Below are 18,168 nucleotides of genomic sequence, written 5' to 3'. Positions count from 1 at the left end.
TAGTGTCAATATTTGTGACTAGTCCATTTTTGTAATGTCTTCCTCATTCAATTTCTCATTCATACAATGAATTGTCTTCTTCATAGAACTCAAAAGAGTACTATGTCTCCAAGTGACTACACGCAAGAAGAATACGAGTCAGAATTGAGAAGTGGGCAGCAAGGGCTGGCCTTCTCTTCAAAGCAGTGCAACAGCATGGCAACCTAGCAGCTTCCTAATCTGAGACTAAGGGTTGTGAGGGCCACAGGGTTCTGTGCTGCAGGTTTGTAACATCACTGCGGATCGACCTGTTGCTTTCACTTTCCCCACCAAGATAAGTCCTTCTTGGCTCAACATAGATCTCAAGAGATGAAACTACAGATGCCTTGAGCTTACTTCCTTTTTGTATAAAGACATTTATTTATACCATGTATTTCTCTGGTCTGTAATATCTGCTGGTTACTTTCTGTTCCATCCTCCACAATCTGTTGTTCAAGGTTGTACAAAGTGTGGAGAAAGAAATCCTTTTGATGCCTGGTCAAAATGGTTCTACAGGCTTGGCGCATATATGTAGGAACTGTATAGGAAGATGCCGAGGGCTCTTCCCTGAATGACAAGTTTTCAATATAAGTTTAGTGTAGTACTAGGATACTGTGTCTGTTGTGTAGCAAAAAAAATTAGAGGAAGCCACGTCTGGCAGCTGAAAAGAGTGTTTCTTGGAATGCAAGCATAAAAATGGGGTTAGAGTGGTCAGATTTGAGATAAGTATTTTAAAATGTAGGCCATGGCACTTACAATCGAGTTAGATAAGAACCTTGAAAGAAGAGAGGACACCAATCAAAAAAGCATAGCAAGGTTTAATGCTCAGAAAATGGGCAGATGATATTTCCATTTACTGAAAACAACTTTCTGAGTGCCTTTCTGTTGATAACTGCATCTGAGACTTTTGTACTGAAAGTCATTTTGGTTGACTGAAGTCCTCAGCTTGCTATATATTAACTTCAGTGTCTTTACAATGCTACTCTATTTTTAGCATAAAAGGTTGGTTTTCAAAGTCTATTGATAATCTATTTTCCTATATCTTCAGAACTATCTACTTACCTTGATACAAACTTATTTTTGTTTTCTTTAATGTCAGATTTATTATAATCAATTTATAATATTTCTCACTATGTTTCACCCCTCTAGGAATACATCCTCTTTTTCAAAATGGACTTTTAATTTTCCTTTCAGAAAAGCTTCCTCTAATTATAGTTACTGATGTTCATTTTGTTCATTTATTTCATCATTTTTAAAGAAATTAGTTACCTTGAACATTTTTGATACATGTCACTTTTGGTTAAATAGTTTTGTTTCATTTTTATTTGAAAAATTTTCCTTTTTATATTTTCTTCTCAAAATATCTTAGACATTACTTTTGGGATTGTGTATCATATGTTCTTTCAAGTTTGGCACTCATGCTAAATGACTTGTTTAATTTCTAATTCTGTCTTATATTTCAGGACTTCATTTATGACTTTTCCTAAATATGGTATGTGTTTCTGCTTTCGGTGTCTTGTCATTTAAATCTCTCATTAGTTTCTTTTGAAACATTAAGTTATATTTTTCCTCTCTTGTATAAGGATAAAGTACTGGTGTTTTTGCACTGTTTACAGAGATAGTCTACTCTATTATCAATAGTCTTATTACACTCATCTTTTTTGTTCTTTTTGTTCTTTTTTTTGTCATGGAAGCAATTTTCATGGACTTTGAAGAAGAAGGATTTCGTGAAGAGAGACCTTGTCTAACTTCACAAGTCAAGAATTCGGTTTCCTGTATCTTTTTGAAGTGTTATAAAAATTCCCTTTTTATCTTCAGGCTTTATGTACCTCTCTCCTTTTTATCTGTACTTCTCATTCCATTTGCCATTGTCCCTTCCCCCTCAATTTGGGGTTATTCTGTGAAGTTCTCATAAGAAGTTTCCACTATTGTGTTTGAAGAATTCACATGTTGCAAAAGTTTGTTCAGATTCTCCGGATCTCAGGGTGGAGGATTTTTACCCTGCAGAACAACTCTCCCAATTTCAGCTACGTTTATCAGATTAGCCAGACAAAAATTTCTCCTATTCATTCATTGGAAATTTGAGTAAAATATTGACCTTTTTCCATCAGACACCTCATTGTGTCTCTCTGTTTCCTTCTTAGTATCATGGGCATTGGGAAATTGGCAGCTTACATTTTAGAGCTTATGAGCATACCTTGAAACTAATTTGTTGTTTTGTATTGGAATACCTGTTTTGTATTTGAATGTTCTAACTATCCCTTATTCAACATGGCTTCATAGTTCCTGCACATCTAACATTCTTGTCCCTTAGGATGTAGTAGAGGTTTAAAGGACATGATATCAGAAATCAAATCTGATAATTGGCTGGAAATAGAATCTGGAAAACAGTGTAAGAAGACCAGTTACTTTTTTTTAATCACATGTGCTTATCCATTTCCCCCATTTAATAAATAAAAACATTAAGGTATATGGAGGGTAAGTAACTTGGCCAAATACTGAATGCAAACTCGTCTAAGGGAGTTGAGGAATTGCCAGCCCTGTTTTCTTGTTAGGAGGGTGGTTGTAACTATGAAGGAGGCCTAGATGGAGTTAAGTGGGGATTCAATTCTAGTTAAATGTATCCCAGGTAATACAGACAATTGGGAAGATACATAGCACAAGATTGATGAAAGCACCTTAGCATCAGATTTAGGGAACAAGGTCAAGAAGACTCAAAGCAAAATGCTATTCATGGTGACAGCCAGTTGGTTAAACAGAATCATGTAATTGATTTCTCAGTGTGGCCAAAGTGACCTGAAATACAAGCAGGGTGGAGCAAATAGCATAAAGAAGAAAGATAGAGTTTCCTTAAACAAGGTATCCATGAACAGAAGAATGGATAAAGAAAATGTGATATTTATGTACAACAAAGTACTACAAAGCCATTAACTGGAAGAAAGTCTGTTGTTTGCAACAAAGTAGGTAGAACTGGAGGCCACCATGGCTAAATTAAATAAACTAGTCATGAAAAGACAAAATATTGCCTGATGTCTCACTATGAAAGCTCAAAGAAACTGCTGGGGGTGGTATAAAAAGGATGGAAGAAATTTGGATAGTAAATATCAAATCAGAGTTAGAAGATAGGTAGATATCGTGAGCAAATAGAGAATAAGAGCTTCAAGGCTCCAATCATAATGTAATTTTAAAGAGGGGGAGTTATACTTTGCCTAATTGATAAATAAACCTTATATACATTAATTGAAATGTCACACAGTACTCCAAAAGTATGTACAATGGTGGTGCATAAAGATTATATTTTAAAAGAATATAAAAAGAACTAGCAAATAAAATTAGTCCTAAATTTTAATATTTAAATGGAAACTACATTATTTTTACTTTAATTATTCATTCTTATCTTTCAACAGTACATTATTACTTTTAATTATCATTTAACATATGTCAGTCTCCTTCAGTGTCTATTTTATAAGCAAAAAAAAAAAGTACATTTTCAGTAAATTCCAGAATTTAATGTTACTGTTGTCTGAGTATAATTTCTCTTGTGGATATGTGTTTGAATGCATTATTCTTTTTCTGAATTACAAATTAATCAGAAGGATGAGTGCAAAAACTCTATGTGGTTACCAGATCCAAGTTGGTATGATTATATAAAGATGCAAGTTTGAAATACCGTTGATTAAAATTTTTATTGTTATAATAACTCTTTCCATAAAGAAGTGATGAACACAGCAAAACAATTTCATTTGTATTAGTGGATAAGAGCAAAAACAAAAAACAAAAACAAACAAATAAACAAATGAACATCAGCACTCATTCCGGAAAGGTCAGGTTGGTATGTAGTTTGTTGCAATTGTTTGTTCCAAATACCTGTACACATTTGAGTAACAAAATTAGAATGAGTTCTGGTCTAATTACCACCATCATGCCATCAAAACATAGGTTTACAAGTAATAAACAGCTAATCCTGCCCACAGGTGAGTTAGCAGACCAATATTGTTTAAGGCTAACATGTGACAAACAGTGGCCTATTCTACCTGCAGAAATGCATATTCAGTTTCCTTGAGATGTGAATTAGATACTGGGTCCTCAAGAGTTTGATAAACAAAATCGAGAACAGTGAGCATGTTCTTACTTGTGTAAGTCATCTAAATCAGGGTTCTGACTGGTTTCCCTATTAAAGGGTCAAGAATACTGTGAATCTAAAAATAAACCTCCCGATTACCTACAGAGTGAGTAAAACGTTAAGCGTTTTAGTGTGTGTACAATCTGGCAGTTACTGATTTCACCCTTAATCCTTGTATCCTAGCAGCTTCACAGATGTCTATTTTTAGGTTACTTAAAATTTCCCTTCAGCAACATTTAAAGAATACAATACCAATACATGCAGAGGCCTTGACTAGTTGCTATGGTTGAAAGAAGCAAGAGGAAAAAGAAGTGCTGAGGTCAAGTACAGAGTACAAAAGACTATGTCTAAACATCTTCAAAATAACTTGCAAATGCAAATTTTGTCCCAAGAGTTAAGTTGAGAAATCTATTTCCTTTTGCCCTGTGATATTCTTACACTCTATAAACTCACAGTATTTTCTCAGAGATTACTAGCATCTCACATCCCCAAATTTGAACCTTGGCATTTCATTTTAAAATAGCATTTTTAAATCTTATACTTATTGCTGTTCCTATTTACAAGATCCAAATATACATAAGCTAAAGATCTAGTTAAGATGGAATTTAATGTTGTAAAGAGCTCAACTTCCTTATTCCATCATGATTTGCTTACTGCATCTAAAAGGCACATGCTTCATTAAGTTACTTAAAGGCTTTAGTTCAAAGCAATTGCACAGCTTTTAAATTCCCATTGGAAAAACATATTAATTCAAGTACTAGATAAAGTAACATTTCAATGACGTGAGAAAGATGAAAACATAAGAAGTTAAGATGCAGCTAGTTGACATCACTAACTTTACTGAGCAATATTTTAGTAATATTAAAGAAGCAGATCATACGTTTGCCTATCTTAAAACACAGCAAGGGAAGATATAAAGAGAAACTGATAGAAATAGACTTATAGCCATCAATACAACATACTACTAATATATAACTTTAGAAAACCATAAGGCATAAGACACACATCAATTATTAAATCTTGTCCATTTCACTTGAAACTATAAAGAGCTATATATGAATATACTGTCACATTTTGTTCTTATTTTGATAATAAGCTGTTTGGATGTCAGATAGTACTTTCAGCCTGTAACTATTCAAGAAAAAATGTCTTCACACACTGTTTAAGGAAAGATAACTTTTCACATCCTGTCAATAATAGTTAATGATAGGCAGCAAGAAGGAAAAAAACTTTAAATAAATGGTTATTACGAATTGACAGTTCAACTCTAACCTATTATCGAAATGTGTGTCTTAAATTATGTATATAGGGACATGCAAAATTGAACTGGGAGGTAGTTCTTGGTGACTTTGTCCTTCTGTTTCCATAGAAACCATGCTGGATTATATTTCCTTAAGACTGGTTTGAAAGTGGAATACTTCTGTGCGTTAATAGTCTAGAAAACTCAGAGGTTATTGTATTTCACAGATTTTAAAATTCACTTAGCTTTTGCAAAAACAGTTTGCAGCATGCCACATAGCTCATGGAAACTATGGAATTTCTATACCTTTTACTGTTTCTAGCCATCCCACTCCCTCCCCATTTTAGTAGAATGACTTAAGAGTCAAAGTTTTTCTTACTTGGTTTTGTATCCTTAGCACACAACTAAGGCTTCAGCTGAGGTTCTGATTTAATAAGAGTAGTCTAAATGGTTGAAAATGATAAAGATGAACTATTTTCTCCTTCCTGTTGTAACGAGTCTCAATATACAATTTGATAGAAGGAATGAGTTTTAATGTTATACACCACAGTGGTGTCACTATAATTCGTAATAGCCTTTTCTATGACCTATGCATAGTGACAGGGGCACACAAAGCAGCCACAATGATAGGAAAACATAAATGGCTCATTTGATAACTGCACTTTGCATCTATTCATTTAAATTTTATGCTGTACCACTATACCATGTGCAATTACTAAGCATTAAACAAAATATTTTTGTAAAAGGTTTAAGGAGTTGGAAATGCAAAATAATTTGATTTGATTATTACAAAATATACATATTCATAAAATTATTACACTGTACCCCACAGAAGTGTACAATTACAAACAATTATATTCTAAAAAATATAAATATGAAACAAATATAAATGTAAAACAAGCTTTAGTGTCTAACTAGCACATATTTGAATCCTGACTTCAATAGTTAACTACATGACCCACAGGTCACTCACAAATCCTGTATGTATCAATTTCTTTATTAAATTGGAGAAAATTATAAACCCCATGTAATAGAGTTACCATAATTTGAAAATACTATAACTTATGTAAAATACTTAGAATGGTATTTGACATAGTAAGAAATCAATAAAATACTTATAAGCATTAAAGCAATTATTACTGGTTTTGCAACTACTTCTTGCCAGAAACTGCACTGCATGCATACGTCTTCAAACATCATCATAATTCTGATTATTATTTTCATTGCGCTGTCTGAGAAATCAGACAGGATACATGGTGCCACTTTGGCTGGCACCTAGGAGGCTGGAGAACTGAACCCTTTCCTATCAAACTCTAGACTCCGACATTTTTCTAATTCACTGTTGTCTTCCTCTTATGGATATGTTTAAAACGTCCCTTTATCCCAACACTACACCCACTCCAAAAACAAGAAGCAACTTTATCTCACTCTTCAAAGCTTTCCACAAAGCAGCCTGTAAGTTAAAATGTGGTCACCTGAACGATTACAGAGGCGAGCTAATTCAAAATCATTGGGTTGTAGGAAGGAATTTGCCCACACTAAATTTTATTTTTACTTTTTTGGGAAGTCAATTAAGTTTCCCTGATGTAGTGCAGGAAAGCATAAAATTGGATTTCAAACTTGGAAGTAAACATATAGCTCTGTTAGAAAGCCCTGAGTGTTATTTCTCAGGAGTTATCCTGGTGGCCTTAGAGAATTTTCAAAAAGTCCTCTTTTCTTGTCTCTGTATTGCTATAGCCCCTGGTCGGTCATTCACTCCCTTAAAAATTATCAATATTTATTCATCATTAGGACTGATTGACAGCAATGGCAAAAGTACTTTGTAGCAAGAATAGTTCTCTTCCTTTCTTTTAAGTGTGTGGTTAGGTTACCAAATGCTCAAAAGCTTGCCGATAAACGGGATGGCACAGTGAGATACAAGGCTAATCTTCCACCTGTGGCACTGGTATTGCACATGGGTGCTGTTTGGTGTTCCTATCCTCCACTTCCCAATACAACATCCTGCTTATGGCTTGGGAAATCAGCAGGATGTATCAAATCTTTGGCTCCTGCATCTTCATGGGAAATCTGTAATGGACTCTTGGCTGCTGGCTTAGGATCAGGCCAGCAATGGCCATTGCAATTACTTCGGGAGTAAACCCACAGGTGGAAGGTCTCTCTCTCCCTCTCTCTCTTTGCAACTCTGACTTTCCAAGTAAAATAAATAAATATTAAAAACAACAACAACAAACAAACAAACCAAAAAGCCTTCTCAATGAAAGGACCAAAGCATTAGTCATTTTATCAGAACTTGATGGAGCAGAATCGTTAATATACACAAAAACATTTAATTTGGAAAGTACAGCCATATATTGCCTTATATATTTAATATAACTACCTGTGAATCATGCCTAACACGGGGATATCACCTGTTTGAACACTGCAGCAGCAGTCCTCCTGCCTCTGCTCACATCAAGCTCTTCCAGAAAAGAACAAAAACAAGGCTCTGAGGCATGGATGTGTTAAGTGGTGAAATCATCCACTGGAAGATGCCATATTTGGAGTCACCAAACATGAATGTCTTAAGACATTCACATCATGGCTCAACATACATTCTGCACAGAAATGCTGATATAACTAAGGAAAATGTGGCATTTTCTACACTAGGGATATTAATATGATCCATAAATGAGCTGTTAAGAACAATTAATCTAGGGCTTCATCCAGTTCCATTGATTTTTCTCTTTTCATTTTCAAGGCAATTATAAGATGTTAATAGAGCTATAAAACAGTAAAGCAGATGACACAAAAAATACACTAAATTATATGACTTCATACATTTGCCTATTACAACCTACAAATGTAACTATTAAAATGTAAGAGTAGGCTTTTAATAATTCTTACTCTATGCAAAACAGTTTTGCTATTCAATGCTTCAATCACAACCAGTATTAAGTTAGTTTTGGGCCATACATTAAATCTTTAAGTTAAAATTTACCATATATATATTTATATAAATACACACAAATAAAAGTTTTGTAAGTGAATATTATTTAAATGGCTCTCAGGGGTTCTACAATGTTGATAGCATTTTCAAATAATACTGAACAATGACTTGCAATTTTGACACTTATTTTCTTATTAACAGAGAGAGTTTTGTAACAGTTTGTGTTATGTTGCAATTTATGGAATACTTGAGTAGGCAGCTACTTTCTAGCAGGCCGACATTGGTGCAATTCACAAAAGTTAATTCTGCGTTCGTCTTCCTGATATTTGATTTAGTTATGGAAAATATATTCATTTTTCAAAATACATTATTTATATTGATGCAAATCTGGTTACTATATTATTTTTAATGTATTTTAAAGTTCTCTGGTTTATTTTCAGTATATCAAAGAATAATAATTGTAAATCATAAGCAAGAGTGCGAGGTACATATTAATAATTAGGAAAGCAAAAATACATATTGTTAGTTCAGTCTTAGATTTTTCCCCTTACCTTTATAATTCCGTAAAAATTAAGACCTTTACAGTCCTTGTAAAATATGAGAAGTCATTCAAAATAGATTTATTTAAAAATACTTACAGCACTTTATTTATAACATGAAAAATGTTAAGTCTCTCAGAAGTTGCTCCATTTGCAAAATATATTTATAACTTAACCAAAATAAATAATTCATACCTCACCAAGTGAATAATAACGTCTTGGAATCTGAGAGTCCGGGTAGATGTTTTCTAGGTACCAAGAGAAGGGTTTACACTTCAGGTTTTCTCTTAGTGCTTTCCTGACTGACACATCTCCATAATCCACTTTGACAACACCTGGAATTATTCAGAGAAACATAAATCAACTTGTGCTATTGATGTTAACTACTATTTCATGCAGTTTGATCAGCTTTCTTTCCTGTAATTATAATTTCATCAAATTCAATGGCATATGCGTCTGTTACAACACTATTTTTCATAACTACAATCCAATCAGCACATTAACAGTTTTTTAGAAAAAAAACAGTTCTTCCATTATTTATGGCTTTTCAAATAAGAACAGTTATACTTAAGTACTTTTATTTAGATTAGTTAATAAACTAAATTCAAAATAGTATTAATTATCTCACAATTAAAGCTAAACAGAACTGTGTAATAACATGTATATTTCTTTGTGAAAATTTCAGTGGTTGCAATGTTTTTGCTACCATTCATATTTTCCCTATAAAGTAATTTATTCACCACCTTTAGATTTAGCGAGAGATTTAAATGAATACAATTTTCACAGTGGACTACACATATGTGATCTAACTTTCCCTTCTTGAATTTCTATTCTAAGCTTATTATGCCCATAATTTTGTTCCTGAATTTTCTATTTTATTTTATGGGTTATTATAGACCACTCCAAGTTTCTGAGAATTAGTAAATAAGTAAGCACAAAAATTGACATTAAAATGTTCACACGCCTATATTAAAACTGCTTAATTTTATCTAGTATAATGAGAATGTTTGAAGCTAAAAGGAGTCATCTCACCAAAGATTACAAAAGAATGCCTTAAGGTTGAGAAATAATACACAAAATGTCAACTAATTCTTGTAAAATGAACTATCAGTTCTGGTTTGCTCATTAAATATTAAAAATGACATGATTTGAATTACTACATAAGTGAGACAAAAATAGCAGTTGTTTATTAGATTTGTGACTTTTGCTGAAAGACTAAACTATTGTTATAACACGGGGGGAAGAGTGGGAGGAAGCGGGGGAGAAAGGGGAAAGCCTGAGCCTAAAGAACTGTATCATGAAACCTAAAAAATGTTTTTTAAATTACAAAAAAAGTTTCTTATTTCAACAATGGCACTCAGCAGGACAAGCTTGGAAAACATAATTCCATTTATTAAGTCTACATTAAAGAGAGACTCAAACGAGTCATCATTCAATTTGTTTTGTTTGGTAAAAAAATTATGAATGTACAAGAATGACGTGTAAATAAAATGCTCTCTGCATTGGTTGTGTTTAGAAAAGTTCATTTAGTAAGGATAAAATTGCAACTCTGGGCAGAAAGAAAGAAGCTTAGCATTGTGTTTTAACTGGATTTTCTTTCTTTCTTTCTTTTTCTTTCTCCTTTTTCTTCCTGAGACTCTTCCATCAGTTGGTTCATATCTCAGATAGCCGCAAAGGCAAGTGTTGAGCCAAAAAAAAAAAAAAAAAAAAAAGCCAAGAGGCATGGGCTTCATATGAGTCTCCCACTTTAATGACCCTGCTTTTCATACGCCTTCAGCAGGAAGGCAAGTCTGAAATAGAGCAGTCAGGAAACTGACCAGATCCATATATGATGCCAGCATTGCAGGTATCTGAGATTACATAATGGGACACATGAATTCATACCAAAGGAATAAAAACTACACTGTTATTTCTTGATTACAATGAACATAAATCTGGCATGTATGCTTCTTTCTGAAGAAATCATTTTTATAACAGTTTAAGATTTTTATTTATGGAACAATAAGAAATAATCCTGAATACACACAGAAATGTTTGAAAATAAGGATTTTATAAGTTAACGTGCCAGAGTTTGCATCTGCTCTGCCATGTACAGTCAGACACCACTTAGTGATGGGATGTGTTCTGAAATGAAGCGGGTGTTTTGCCATTGTGTAGATGTAACACATATGTACACACAAACTAAGGAAGCTATGATGGCATCACATGACACAATCTCATTGGACCACCACTGTACTTATATATGGAGTCTGTCACTCTCAGAATTTTATTATGCAGCACATGACTATGCTAGATGTGTGCTGTTTGCAATTGCTGTAATCCCATAAGGCCTGTTTCTTCTATCAAATGGACATGATAACAATACCTTCTTCTGAGTGTTGTGATTACTAAAGGAGATATAATATAAAGTACCTAAGCAGTGCAACAAGCACCTATTCAATTACCACATACTTGCTAGATGTTGCATGTTTATTGTTGTCTTAATGTGGATTTTGAATCTAAGGGGCACATCTTCTAACAGAAGAGCAGGTGAATTATTTGCTGAGCTTGTGTGCTTCTCTTATATGTAAGATGAATGGTGTGCAAAATCAACCACTTACTTTGCCCCAGATGCCCTTTCAGTTGGAAGCATAGAATACATCACTTTCAAGCTTTCTCTGAATTGCACTCCTACAGGTACCATTTAGCATCTCAACCTAGGGATTTTTCTAACCCCAAAGAAATAAGAAAAATGAAGTTGAAGTTTCATATCTCTTTGCACTTGCCATTTCCCCATCCTCATTTGTGCAATGGAGTGAGTTTGATGCATATGCCACACATTAACCTCTTGGCTTTTCTAAAAATAAATTTCATAAGACTACTAATAGTAGTATGGGTTGAGATAAAAAAAAAAAAACTTCTAAAGGAATATGCTGATAATGGTTTATTTGCATACTTGTAAAATAATTCCTATTTTCCACTGTCAAACATTCTCCCTCTCTGTCATAAGCAATTATAAATGAATCAGCTGGACAGAATTACAGGGGAGGTATAAGATGCCAGGGAGACATGCGCTGTTACTGTAGAGCAGCCAATAGAAAAAATTGCCATAAACATGAGTTACTTATGATTTTGGGGAAAGCTACAGTAGCACATTGCTCTTGGTTTTGCCGTGAAGCATTTTTCTTATTTTGACACTGGTCATGACAAAGAATTGATACTGCAAACTAAAGCATAATTTACTTACCATATATGTAAGACACAATTCAGTAACCAAACTCAACACTCTTTGGTGTGAGAATTCTTTAGTAATGAAATAAGGACAACTGTTATTCATACTGAAAACAGGTCAAATGTTTCAACTGTTCCACTGTGATGCTGAACTACCCTTCTCCATAACAGCCTCTCTAACAGCCTTCTCTATTGCACTGAGAATTGTAGCATGCCTCTCTAATTTTTTTTCAAGGAGCTTCATATTTTCCTCAAGATGTCACTGATATGGCACTCTGATTCCATTTAATTTAACAAATCCTCTGAGCCTATAGAAGGAATGAGGCAGCTGTAGGAGCAGGCAAAATGCCAGTATTTTGAAGGAAAATAGCCAGTGTGTCATGTAGTTTTTGTCTTCTGCTAAATGTTTGATTTGTCTGAGGACAAGGAAACTAGTTTGAATTCTGTCATATCACTGATACCCAAATTTACACAGTAAGAAGAATATCAAAAGCCTAGCATGGTAGCCTAGCGGCTAAGGTCCTTGCCTTGCACACACTGAGATCCCATATGGACATCGGTTCTAGTCCCACTGGCCCCACTTCCTATTCAGCTCCCTGCACGTGGCTTGGAAAAGCAATCGAGGAAGAAACTCCGGGCTTCTGGCTTCAGATCAGCTCAGCTCTGGCTATTGTGTCCACTTGGGGAGTGAATCACCGGATGGATCTTCCTCTCTGTCTCTCCTCCTCTCTGTATAACTGACTTCTCAATAAAAATTAATAAATCTTTTTTTTTAAAGAGTATCAAGAGCATTTCCTAAAAACCAGGCAACTTGCAAATATTAATTTAAATTCTCATACCATTTCTCCTATCTCCTTACTCAGCTCATGACATAGTAGCCTAGTGACTAAAGTCCCTGCCTTACATGAGCCGGAATCCCATATGGGAGTCAGTTCATATCTCGTCTGCTTCAACTTCCCTTCCAGCTCCCTGCTTGTGGCCTGAGAAAGCAGATGAGAATGGCGCAAAGCCTTATACCCTGCACCCATGTGGAAGACCTGAAACGAGCTCCTGGCTCCTTGCTTTAGATCGGCTCAGTGCTTTCCATTGTGTTCACTTGAGGAGTGAGTCAGTGAGCCAGTGGACAAAAGATCTTTCTGTCTCTCCTTCTCTTTCTAAATCTGCCTTTCTAATAAAAATAAGAAAATCTTTGCTTTAGCAGAATTAAATGTTATATATTAGGTACACATTTTGTGCTTCCAGCATAAAACTGACTTTTTCTACAAAAGAAAAAAAAAAGTTTTTCTAAAACTAGGCTTGAAGCATTTTTTTGGAGAGAATTGCAGGATCCATGGTCTGACTGTGGAATGCATGTGTCAGAGCTGGGCCTCCTCAGTGGCTTAGATGGAGCAGTGGACAGCATATTCAGGTGCACATGGAGGACATGGCAGTACACTGGAGTCTGCAAAGGACACCTGGTACCACAACAAAAAATAGAGGACAGAACAAATTGATCAACTACCCCCAGCCAAGTGTTGGCAGTGAATATCTGGGCAAACAGAGACTCTGGGGTGGACTATGTCAACTAGTGGATTCTGGAGAGATTTCATCATGCTTGGAGTGGTGAGATCAGAAGTAATTTAGAACTGTTGAACTATCAAAACCTCTTGAGCAGGACCCTTACTGCATGCCCCACATCAGGGACCCTGGGGTGGGATCTGGTGACAATCTTCTATCCCAGGGTGCAGAGGCATTTGGGAGGGTGGGTGTGTCTTTTCTCTTTGTATCCCCTTTCCCTCAGATACAGGAATGAAAAAAAAAGAATGAGGAAATGGTGATCTCACCCATTCCTTTTGCCTTTGACTCTAATCAACTCTCATAAAAAGTAAGTACAATTAATTTTAAAAGGAAGTTAAAGGTTATCAAGTTATTTAGAAAATGATTCTTAACTCTCCAAGTCAGCAGAGAAGCATTGTGACAAAATGCTTCAGTCAATTGTTAATCGAAATTATATTACAATTGACTTTGTTATACATGAGATTTATTACATGCTTATTTAATACAGTAACTTGTTATAATCAATGTTTCCTCTGCATGGTTTAATTTAGGCAGAATAAAAGTTGATTTTTTGCATATGTAAACTATACTATTTTAGGCACCTAAATTAGAAAGGAGGAATAATGACCTTGAAAAACTTTTCCTGCAGTTCACACTTTTTGGATGACAAACAGCACAGTTAAGTACTTAACTTTAAGTCACAAAAGAAGAGAATCATAGTGTCAATGAAGGCGTCTTATCAACTCTTGATCTCAACACTGAGAAAGCATGTGAAAACAACCTCGAGATGCCCTCTGAACTTCCGGAATGAGGATTCCACTTTAGAATGAGATGCAGATTTTTAGTTTTGTTTTGCTGGTTTGCTTTTTATACAAAGAATTGACATATCCTATTTTAATTTCCAAGAAAGGAAACAGGAAGTGAAATGGCCAGAGGGTCTAAATTTTGTTTGGTCTTAGTGGGGCTGAAGCTACTCCCAAATGACGGATGTGATGTGCCTAAGGAATTGATGTACAGGAGGAAGGCCAAGATAATCCACCAAAAGGAAATGCCAAAGGGCACCAAAGGATGGTGAGGCTTACCTGACAAGTGTATTTAAATGGCATTGCTGCTAATGAGAGGCATGCTCCATGACACTCTCACATACTTCAAGATTCCTAGGGCTTCTAGGAATTGGAAGAATGCCTAGGTCACACTAATGTTAGATATCCAATAAATGATAGCTAAATGAATGAATGAATGAATGAATGAGCTGTTGTTTTTAATTAGAGTAACTAATCAGAGGTAAATTGATACTTTTATTTCCTTTCTGTTCTTTGTCAGGTTTTTGTGAAGTCTTTAAATGATTTTTTTTTATTCTTATTTTCCACTTTACAATTTAACTCTTCTCTCTTTCTACTTCAACCCTTGCCCACATTTTGGTATAAAATGTATTAATATGAGTTTGATATTCAGACTGCAAATTCAAGAGAGCTCAGCTTGCTACTGTCACCAACAGGTTTTGCCATAGTATTCTGTCATCCCATCAACTGAGTTTGTTTTAAATAAAAGTTTACATTCCCACATTCTTCTCAAAATTTCAACATTGTTGAAAAAACTGATCTTTATATTGACACAATGAAATATTAGATGGAAAAATACATACATGATGTATTTCAAATCATGTTTAATATCTTTTACCAGTTCTCAGCCTTGAAAAAAAATCAAAACAACATAAAAAAAAACCCCTCTCTTCTCATCTAACTACACAATCCCAAAATAAGAGGAAGGATAAATGATTAATCAGTATAACTGAGTTCATTAGCTGAGTTTATAAACACAGGGAATTCAGTAAAAATGGGATCTGCTGAGACAGGCAGCGCGACCTAATGGCTAAAACCCTCTCCCTGAACGGACTGGGATCCCATAGGTTACTGGTTCTAATCCCGACAGCTCCACTTCCCATCCAGCTCCCTGCTGGTGGCCTGGGAAAACAGTCAAGGACAGTCCAAAGCCTTGGGACCCCGCACCCACATGGGAGAGCTCCTGGCTCCTGGCTTTGGATCAGCGCAGCACCAGCTGTTGCAGTCACTTGAGGAGTGAATCATCGGATGGAAGATCTTCCTCTCTGTCTCTCCTCCTCTCTATATATCTGACTTTCCAATAAAAATAAGCAAATCTTTTTAAAAAAGGGGATCTGCTTATGAAAACTAACACAAATTTTAGAAAAGAAGGTGAAGTTATTATCAATATAATGGAAAACAACCACATGATTCTTCCTTAAACCATCTTGATATTGCAGACAAAATTATTTTTATTATGAGTTTCCTTAAAAAATAGAAACTTACTATATACTTAACTAATAGATCCTGTTTCTAAGAGGAATAAAGGCAAACTGTATATTCACATTGACTCCCTTGTGCGACATAAGGCAAGGTTTTATATTTTTTTGAAATCTGAATGTGTTCAATAATGACTATATTGTTCTGATAAAATATAATTTTAAAGAATTATAAGACCTTCAAACAGACACGCCAAATTATACATTATACGTACAGCCAGCACAAAAAGAAAAGGGAATATGGGCTCTCATCCACTCTATTACTCAAACAATCCAGTAGAGGGTAGCATTTCCCTTTCTGAAACTCAGACTACTTTAAAAGCCTTTGGTTGGATTTGCTCTTCCTGAAGATAGAATGGCTGGAAACAGCTAGGGGGAAATATGCTCTCCTAAAAGCATATCCGAAAGACCACAAGTTACCTTCTTTGTAAGTGGTTTGAAAATTACGTTATCAAAGTCAAGTTATTTTGACCCCAAAGAAGTGAATGAGAAAGGTAGAAATAAATTGATTCGTGAATGTAAACTCTTGGTGGCTGAAGTTTCGTTTCTCTTCCTGTATCAATGTCCACATTTCTATTGCCCTTTTTCAGTGATAAATTCCCTAGACTAGTGGTTACCTCTATTTTCGTCCATTAAAGTTCTTTGGAAGCAAGCCCTAGATGAACAAAGAAGGACATTCTAAATTAGACCATTCTGGAAAACTATCTCCTGAGAGGTAAGACCCAAGACTAAACAGCCTGGTAGTATTACGCGTAAGCCCATTGCATAGCTTCTAGCTTCTTTTGAAGCTGGTCACCTCTGCCTGTAAATTGAATCTTGAATATTTCCTCTGAGAGCACCTTAAATTGACCTTATAATTTGACTAGTCTGGAAATGATTAATCGTGTTGTAAAAAACTGCTCAGAGTCAATATTTCTCTAATAGATAGGCTGTTTCAACTCTCTTTGAAAGATATTTAAAACAGGCATGTCTTTTCCCATGTCTACATTTTTAAAGTACAAAGTAAATTGGTAAAATTTTTTAGTTCAAACCTCAATACAAAACTGACACATTCTGAGATTCCACACTTTAATTCTAAATGGAGCAACTGAATGAGGTTTCCACGTGTTTTTCAAAGTTGAGCTAATACAACAATTCGTGGAGCAGAGCCTGCACTAGCAGACAGAGTGCTGGAAAGCAACTTGACCTACGTTGTGCATCACAGTACAGTAACGTCTCCCATCCACTTTCTCCCACTCGGTTCTGAAGTTTATCATCAAGTTTTCTTTTAAAGATTTTTTTTATTATTATTATTGGTAAGCCGGATATAACGAGAGGAGGAGAGACAGAGAGGAAGATCTTCCATCCTATGTTTCACTCCCCAAGTGAGCCGCAACTGGCCAGTGCGCGCCGATCCGATGCCGGGAACCTGGAACCTCTTCCTGGTCTCCCACGCGGGTGCAGTGTCCCAAAGCTTTGGGCCGTCCTCAACTGCTTTCCCAGGCCACAAGCAGGGAGCTGGATGGGAAGTGGAGCTGCCGGGATTAGAACCGGCGCCCATATGGGATCCCTGGGCTTTCAAGGCGAGGACTTTAGCCGCTAAGCCACGCCGCCGGGCCCTACCATCAAGTTTTAATTTAGAATCTTATCTCTAGTAGTGGCTCTTGGCTGCTCAAACTGTTCATCAGTTTTCCTTGTTCTAAGCAATTGTCATTGGTTCACATTTCATTGAAACTCATTTACCCACTCTGCCATATGCTTTTCAGGACAAAAAGGCAAATCGTACTTAATTAGGATTTGAACTCCTCAGAGAATAGTAGCATATAAAAATTCCTTCTTCCAATAGACAAATATGTAAGCAAAATAACTGAGTGATATTATTGAATAATGAAAATTTTCTGTTTATCTAGACAACTTACAAAAATACAGACAATTAAATCAAATCTGTTTGCAAAGTGGAAGGTTTAAGCTTCTTCTCACAACCCGATTTCTACACTGTGCAAGACTCCAGAAAGTGGCTGTATCTGAAAGAGATTACGCTCTACTGTTACAACCAATGAACCATCTCAATTGACAAGTCTTATAATAGACTTCACAGAAGAATTTGACAAATTGTAGTACATTTCAAACACAACCTGAGCTTAATAAATTGAAAGACCGAAAATGACATTCAGATCTATAAACACTATGTTACATAGAGTAAAGAAAAGACAAACTTGGAGTGTTCCAAGTGGTACTGTTACTGCTCATTATCCATTTAAAAATCACTGAACATTC

At 35.3% G+C, this 18,168-nt stretch overlaps 1 protein-coding gene across 1 annotated transcript in view; it reads right to left on the bottom strand.

Annotated features, from left to right (window-relative positions):
• Positions 1-18,168, bottom strand: part of GALNT13 (polypeptide N-acetylgalactosaminyltransferase 13) — a 427,420-nt gene that overhangs the window by 44,529 nt on the left and 364,723 nt on the right. The window contains exon 9 of the mRNA XM_004577161.4: positions 9,042-9,181. Within this exon, the coding sequence (XP_004577218.1) occupies positions 9,042-9,181 (140 nt within the window). The remainder of the gene's footprint in view (positions 1-9,041; positions 9,182-18,168) is intronic.

Source organism: Ochotona princeps, chromosome 5 (assembly GCF_030435755.1).
Source record: "Ochotona princeps isolate mOchPri1 chromosome 5, mOchPri1.hap1, whole genome shotgun sequence".
Taxonomy (NCBI): Eukaryota; Metazoa; Chordata; class Mammalia; order Lagomorpha; family Ochotonidae; genus Ochotona; species Ochotona princeps.
This window is presented reverse-complemented; position numbering and strand designations above follow the sequence as displayed.